General features: G+C 43.9%; 1 protein-coding gene across 1 annotated transcript in view; it reads left to right on the top strand.

Moving 5' to 3' along the window:
• The first annotated feature begins 974 nt into the window (after positions 1-974).
• MLLT3 (myeloid/lymphoid or mixed-lineage leukemia (trithorax homolog, Drosophila); translocated to, 3) overlaps positions 975-8,373 on the top strand; it is a 281,858-nt gene continuing 274,459 nt past the window's right edge. Inside the window, exons 1-2 of the mRNA XM_012665014.1 lie at positions 975-1,012; positions 2,423-2,603. Coding sequence (XP_012520468.1) covers positions 1,001-1,012; positions 2,423-2,603 — 193 coding nt within the window. The 5' untranslated portion in view covers positions 975-1,000. The remainder of the gene's footprint in view (positions 1,013-2,422; positions 2,604-8,373) is intronic.

The raw sequence follows: 8,373 nt of genomic DNA, 5'->3' as shown, positions 1-8,373 counted from the left end.
CACCTGGGCACTGCTTTGTGAAGCTTCCCAGCCAGGGATTACCAACGAGAAAGGCGTTCCCTTGGAAGGAAATAGCATTCTTGTTTCTCTCTTGTTCATTTCATTTTTAAATTTTCGGTGGCAGTGGCAGAAGGGCGGGGAGTGAGGGTGGTGGGCGGGCGCCTGTGAGTGGATGGGCAAGGGGACCAGGGGATTGTTGCCTCAGCGATTGCTATTTTGATTCTTGTTTTTGTAGGGTGGCATTTCTCTCGCTCTCTCTTTAAATAAGTTTGTTTGGGTGTGAGTTCTTGCCTTTTCAGCACAAAACCGCAAAAAAAAAATACGTGGTGGAAAGTAAAAGAAAGCCCACTCCCCCCTCCCTGGGCGTGCTAACTAACGCCAAAGACTTGATTTAACACCCCTTCTCCGGCTGCTGGGGGCTCTAGACAGTGGCTACATTCCAGAAGTTTTAATCCGTTTTTTATTGTAGGGCGAACAGAGTTTACACAGGGGATGGGGTGGTTCCCCAGCTGGCCGCTGTCCCTGCTCCAGCGCCCCCAGCCTCCCACCCCCCCCAGCAGGAACCTGTTACTTTAAGCGAGGCGTTCCAGTGTGGCGCAGCAGGCAGCCGGGGTTTCGGGAGGTGGCCAGTGATTGGCTCTTTCGAGCTCCCCCTGGCTCGCCCGCTCGGCCTCCCCGCGCGCTCCGCCCCGCCCGCGAGCCCTCCCTCCGCCCCGTGAGGCTCGGAGCCCGGGTGTCAGGCGCCACGGCGCATGCTCCGGAATCATCCTCTGGCCTCGGAGCTGCTGCTGCTGCTGCTGCTTTTGCTTTTGGGGCTGAGTTTAATAAGCGAGCGAGCGAGCAAGCGAGCGCGGGGGGAAAAAGGCAGAGAATGTCCGCCATCTACCCTCCGCTCCTGGGCGCGCTCTCATTCATAGCAGCTTCTTCATGAATTACAGCTGAGGGGGGCGCGGGAGGGGGGTACCACACAACACCCCAGCAAACCTCCGGGCCCCCAGGCATGGCTAGCTCGGTAAGTACATGCAAAAATAATAATAAAAGACCTCCCCCCCTTCCCTTCCTCGCCCTGCGCCGCCGCAGCCCAGACAGCGCCAGCGCTCCGCGCTTCCAATTAGAGAAAGGTTGGTACGGCTTGCAGGGAGCTGCTGCCTCTCCCTCAGCCTCCGCTCCCCTCCTCCCGCCGCCCCCACCCCCCCGGCGCGCGCGCACACACACACACACACACACACACACTCACACTCGCCCCTCCACCCCCCGCGCCTCCCTCCCTCCTCGCCTCTTTGCAATTACAAGAAGCGCACTCACACACTCCCTCTCGCTCACACGCGCGCACTCACACACACACTCACACACGGTGGAAGGAGGCGAATAATAACTCAGCCATATTTCAGCCGCCGCTGCCGCCGGGAGCTGCGGGCACAGTCCGGGGACGCGGCGAGCAGCCTCGGCGGCCGCACCTCCGCAAAGCGCCGCGGCCGCTACGATGGTGCGTTCTCCGCGGCGCGCGTGTGTGAGCCGGAGTGTGAGGGCTGACAGCGGCGGGGCCGCACGCAACTTTGCCCCAGCGCCGGGCTTTGCGCTAGCCGAGGCTCGGCGGCTGTCCGCCCGCCGCCCTGGCGTTCTGAATTTCATTTCTTGGGGGGAGGTGGGAGGTACTTCGGGGCCACTTTGGCTCCTGGAAGTGTGTTGCGGGGGCTCTGTTCGGCTGGCCTCGCAGATCGCGTGGGGCTTTTCGCTGGGGGGTGCGGGGTGCTTTAAGTTATGGATGCCTCGGCGTGTTTTCCTTCGGGCGTGTGTGTTTGTGTGTGTGTGACGACGTCTCATTTTTGTTGTGCACGAACCCCGTGGTAAGACCACGGGAGTTTGTGCCCATCAGCAGAGGCTGCCTGTAGTTTCCATTCCGCCTGGCACAGCGCTCCACACGCACGCACACACACACGTACACAAAGACTTCCTCGGCGTGTGACTGTCGCCGCGGTACTTTCGGGGAGGGGGCTCGCCAGAAACCCTTCCGTCCTCCGGGGTCCCAGCCATCTCCCCTTCCACGCTGGGAAACCGCCCGGCATCGCCTCCTAATTGTCTTCTAATTTGTTTCCAATGCATTTGTTGTCGTGCTTGTCGTGGCTGAGTGTGCTCTCCCTTTTCCCCCGACCCCCTTCCCGACTGGGGGTAACATTCCGTTACAATCCTGTCCGGTGTGGATGCGGGGCCCGGGGCGCCTAGGGCCCGGCCGGCCGGGCGGGGTATATTTGGGGGTGTGGGGTGTGCGCGCCCACGCGCGTGAAACGTGGATGCAGAGGGCACCGCCGTTTCCTTTTATGTGCGTTTCAAGAAGGAGGAAAAAAAATGTCAGGCGCAATGTTCAGTGCCGAACCGTCGCCTTCCTGTTGTTCACGGCTGTCTCTCCTCCCCCTGCCCGCAGTGTGCCGTACAGGTGAAGCTGGAGCTGGGGCACCGCGCCCAGGTGAGGAAAAAACCCACCGTGGAGGGCTTCACCCACGACTGGATGGTGTTCGTGCGCGGCCCGGAGCACAGTAACATACAGCACTTTGTGGAGAAAGTCGTCTTCCACTTGCACGAAAGCTTTCCTAGGCCAAAAAGAGGTAGGGCTCGAATACAAAAGGGGCTTGATAAAAAATGTCTTTGCCGAGCGAGGAAACAATCGCTTGGCCCGGGCGGTCCCCCTGCCCGGCTCCCCGCCCCCCGCGCCGCGCTCGCTGGCGTAGCCTCGGGATCCGGGTGCGCGGCGCCGCGCCGGCCAGGTCCCAGCTGCCGCCCGCCCGCGCGCGACTTCGGTTTCGTGAAAGTCGCCGCAGAGAAAGGCCCGTCAGGTGTCGAGTGTTTATTCATCCCAAGCCAGCTCTCACCGGTCCTCTGGGGCTAGCGGCGGGTTCTGTGGGGAAGGTGCAATTAGTTGTTGGGTTTGGACGTGTGGAGAGTGGAGCTGGAGGGAATAAACACTTTGCGCTTTTTTTCCTAGAGAAATTGAGATTTACCTGTGTTATTAGCAAAGAATGCATTGGATGTAGTTATTGTACCACCTTGAGAAGTCGGTTTTCTTTAAGATCTTCTCTGCTTTTCTCTCTTTTATATGACACATTGGGTGCCAGTTGCCATAGACTTCATTTTGTGGGTTAGCCACCACCACACCCCACTCCACTCTGGATTTTATGTTTAGTTGGGGGGCTTACTTGTTCTTCTCTCAGTCGCTCCCATGGCATTTGACTGCTCCTTTGATTTTGAGCAACGTAGCAAAGTGTCTGCTGGATGTGATCTGCAGGGAGAGAGGGTTCCTGCAAAGGTCGAAGCTAAGTTTCAGAGGAACGATGTTGCCTTTTGCTGCAGTCCTTCCCCACCTTGGTTCTTAGCCTTGGAGTCTAGTTTGCATAATCCTGCTGAGCTTCTGTGATCCCAAACCCCAAACGTTTTCCGTTTAGGGCAGGACAGTTTTGGATAAAAGAAACGGGGTGTCATTTTAAAAGAAATTTAAAGGGGGTTTGAGAAATCCCAGTTTCTATGCCCTTCAGTCTCTGGAAAGCTACTGTCTGGTTGTTTTAGTTGGATTAGTGGAGGTAACAGTACAAATACAATAAGGTGCTTTGTTTGTGAGCAGGTTTATTTATCTAAGTCGACACAATGGTTAGTAGTTATCTTCCATTTGATCCGTAATCTTTATTGGCATCTAGAACTCCTGCAGTTTCTTAGAGTAACATCATAATAAATCCATTCTGCTTAGAGCTATGTGGAAATTATTGAACATTCAAGGGACTGAATAAAGAAAGGAGAAATGCTGTGTGCCTTAGAGGTGGTAGGGGTTTGTGGTGGTGCTTATTTTTGTTTCCAAACCTTATATAATGGGAAGTAGGATTGTATTTTTTTTGCCTTTAGTGGTTTGATTTATAGCTTCTCTTGAAAACTTGAACAGTGAATTTGATGGGCTTTGTTGGGTGGCTAATAAATGAATCCAGCTTCTAATAGAGGGCTAGGAATATACATGGCCTATAAGGAAATAATATTTAGAATTTGTTAGCATTTTATGTTAAAATATAGTCAGATAATATTTCATATTTCCTCTAAACCATGGTAAGAATGAGTATTGTCAAGTTTCTGTCACTATATGAGCTTGGTGTGATGTTTCTTGGAATCTCTCTCTCCCTTTCCATGTGTCTGTAGAGCAGAGGGAGTTTAAACAAAAGAAACCACCTTCTAAGATCCTTGGTCTACACAGTTACTACTACTTGACTTCTAGTCACTTCAAGGTGAAATGCATTTTTAAAAAGCAATATTTATTGTATTAGGAAAATTAAGTCAGTTGGCAGAAGATGTAGCTCTTAAGGTAACTTTGTTTAGACACCTTGACAGTTGATAAATTGGCATTATGACATTAAAGATGATTAACCTCTGTGTTTTACCACCATTACTCTGCTTTAGTGGATCTGTGCTGCGATGTTACCCTTTATTTCCTATACTTAATGATTTTCTGTCCAGCCCTGGGGAATGCAAGGGTGCTGCCCACATATCCCACACCTGGCGTTGTTGCTAGGCGTGGTAAGCTGCTTGGTAACAGCCTTTTGAGATGTCTCTGAGAGATGTCTTTTTGTTGGTTGGACTCCTCAATTTTTCTACTCAACTGTGGAGTTTCTTTATACAGTCTATAAGCCATTGTTTTAAAATGTTTATTTTTGGATTTTTATTTGTGTGTGTGCTTCCCATGATGTGACAAGTCCTGGGAAAAATGCCAGCTTACATCGCCCAGGAGAGACCTTGTCATACTGTAATTACACATGATTCAGATTGCAAGAGAAGGTTTCTCTATTCATTGGGAATAGTTAGTTGTAAGTTCAAGCAATACCAAATATGCCACTTAATCCTCGGACTTATTTTTTGGCTTTTTAATAAAGTCTTTCAAAATGATAAGAATAAATACAGAATAAGAATGCCAAGCATTTCTAAGTCTACTTCCTGTACCTTTTAAGGTGCTATGTTTGCTATATTGTAAGTCTGTAAGTGATAGGGTAAAATTTTGCCCATTGGAAATGGGAGAAACTACAAAAATGAATTTGTGAAAAATCTGAGTTGCAAGATTTTTAAAAGAAATGCTCATACTCTAAATTAAGCTGTAAATGGTTATTGATAGTGACAAGTTAAATCACTTTCACTATATACAGTAGCTGATAAACAGAGATGAACCTTAGAACTGAGGATGAACTGCTCAGCCACAAAGATGGATGAGCCCTTAGTTTCATAAATCTTTGGTTTGGAAAAGTGAATTGATTTTCAGGTTGATTTCCTTTACTTCACAGTAATATTATGAGAACTCGTAGAAGGAAAAATTATAGTATTTTTAACTTGTTCCCTAATGAGACTTACGTATACCATTTGAGAATTGAGCTAATTGGATATGAATTAATGAAGTCATAAAGATGTGTGGGAGACCTTCAATTTAAAACTACTGGCACAAAATCCTAGAAAAGAGATTGCAATGAAATAGGCCTGGAATATCCATTAGCCATTACAGAGTAGGCAGGTCAGAGTATGATAGGTTTTTAAACTATCTACTTGCAAAAAAAGACCATATCATATTTATTAGTACCAAAGATTTATGTCAGTCTGATATGACTGAAATGAATAGTCACATTCAAAACACTTCATTTAAAATATTAATGTTTTCATTTTCAATATGATGTGAATTTGAGTGAACTTTCTTTCCAATTACAGCCATCCGTACTATTGCAATCTGTTCCATTGACATTTATGATATGAAATCTGTTGCTTATTATTTCATGTAAGCTAATTTGGTCACTGGTATGATTTGATAGCTTTTCATTTGTAGCTTTCCTCCTTTGAGTGGGCAGATAAAGCTTAATAAATCTCCTCTTACAACTTTACTTTAAATGTTGGATCCCAGCTTTACTGCATAGTTCTGATTTGTATTAAATGGTCTTCTGAAATAGTTTGGATAACTTTTTATCAAGGTATCTAATATTTGAGGGTACTAGTTGAAGATGCTGTATACACCTGGTGTATACACCTGCTCTTTGAAGGCACTTAAAAGGTGTAAAGAAAAAAGATGAGGGAGACTATTCTGATACATTCTGTGAGTGTTATTTGTGTAGGGTTCTGTATGGAATTTAAGATGACTATTGAAAAAGTTTTACTACTTGGCATTTTGAAGCAACACAAAGTATAATTTTCCAAGGAACTTAAAAGCTGAATTGTTGAAGGAAATCTCATATGCTGTACGTGAGAATGCAAGTTGGGCATTTTGGAAGGCCTTTGGCAAAATCTATTAAGATTTTTAATGTTTATGCCCCTTAACCCAGGAAATTTACTTCTAGGAATTTTCTGATGCATGTGATTTCACAAATACACAAAGATACAGCATATTTCTTATGATTGTTCTTGTAATAGCAAAAGTTTGGAAGCAAGCCATATAGGGGACCTTAATTGGATAAGTTAAATGATGATAATCTATAACATGAGGTAAATCTATTTGTGGATGCAGGAGGATCTTCAAGAAGTATTAAGTGACATAAATTGCTAAATCAATGTGATCCCATTTAAAAAATTGTGCTTATGCAGATAAAAAGTATGTGTGTGTATGCATATGTGTATAAATAAATAAATTTAGAATTAGTGGGCACCAAATTCTTACCAATAGTTTTCTTTAGTGGTGGTGATGAGAGGTGATTTTTGCAGTGTTTGATTTAAGAAAAAAGTTTTATATGTTTATATGTATATTTTTTACATATAAAGCATTACAATGAGCACACATTACTTTTTAAAATGGAAAGACAAAGAATAGAGAACCAATACAGAATATTGTTTTTTAAACAGGGATTAGCATGTAGCTATCTAAAAATGATCTTTAACTACCTTGGGTAGATAATAGTTGCTTAGGGATGAGGAGGAGTTAGGGTTAGGAATTACAGACTTGTATTCAAATGCTGGTTTAAGAGACTCCTTGTGTGATTTGGGGCAAAATACTTGTGTATCTCTTTTCTCATTTGTGTTGTGAAAATGATGATAAAATGTAACTTACCTCATGAGTTGAAGATTAAATATAAATCAGCTGTTCTCAAACTTATTGGATTTAAAACCCCTTTACACTCTTACAAATTGAAGACACCCAAAAGCTTTTCTATGTAAGTTTTATCTATTAATTTTACTGTATTAAAAATTAAAACTGAGACATTTTCAATGCATTACATGTTAACATCTAAAAACCATTTTAATGAAAAATATATTCTAAAATGAAAAATTAGAAAAGTGGCATTGTTTACTTTTTTTTTTTGCAAATCTCTTCAATGTCTGGTTTAATAGAAGACAACTGGATCTGCTTATCTGCTTCTGCATTCTGTCTGTTGTGTTATCACATGTCATGTAGCCTCTGGAAAACTCCACTGTATACTCATGAGACAATGAGAATGAAAAAGGCAAATAACATCAGATATATATTAGGTTATGAAAATAGTTTTAACTTCACTGATCACCTAAAAAAGTCTCAGAGATCATGAGGTCCTCAAACTACATTCTGAGAATGGCTCATGTAAAGTATTCAGCATACAATCTAGCACAGATAAATGGAAGCTGATTTTTTTTAACCATTATTATTATTCTTATTTTTTTTTATTTCTGTATATTATGCGGGTACAAATGTTTAGGTTACATTCCCCTTGCCCCTCCCCCAGTCAGAGCTTCAAGCGTGTCCATCCCACAGATGGTGCTCATTGCACTCATTATTTAACCATTATTATTGTTGCTAATAAAAACACTTATTTAATGAAAAAAGAAGAAGTAGATCTTCCAAGATATTTGCCTCACTAAATTCCAGTGAACAATTATCTAACAATTTTTTTCAGAAAAAGATAATCTAAACTTGGGTTTGCCTCGACATATTTTATAGTTAATATCACTGTGCATTCTGTGGTGTATTATATGAATTATGCATCCATTATTTGACGTAACCTTCTGTGGAACTGCCTACCTCTGTGAAGTAGGCAAGACAGGACTATCAACTGGTTTGATAATTTTGCCTTAAAGATCCTTTTTTTTTTTTTCTCTGAAATTTCCTCCCAATGGGTCTTCTATGGACCAACCTTGGCCCCTTTTCTGTTTTTCTAGTCATCTGTTACAGATAATCCCAACTTACTTAATATAGCTTTTACAGTTGTATGGTGTAGAACTTTTCTTGTTCATCTCTTAGCGGTTTGAGTCTTCAGGAGAGATGCTGTAGAAATTAGGAAATCACATAGCACAATTGTAGAGTATAGGCTTTATGAAGAAGCCTGTATTCATTTTTTACATGCAAATGAAATCTTTTTTTTCTAATTTATAAATATGTGTTCATTGTAGAAAAATCATACCAAAGCC

Source organism: Propithecus coquereli, unplaced genomic scaffold (genome assembly GCF_000956105.1).
Source record: "Propithecus coquereli isolate 6110/MARCELLA unplaced genomic scaffold, Pcoq_1.0 Scaffold95, whole genome shotgun sequence".
NCBI classification, from domain to species: Eukaryota; Metazoa; Chordata; class Mammalia; order Primates; family Indriidae; genus Propithecus; species Propithecus coquereli.
Note: the sequence above shows the minus strand (reverse complement) of the source record. Positions and strands in the feature narration are given on the sequence as shown.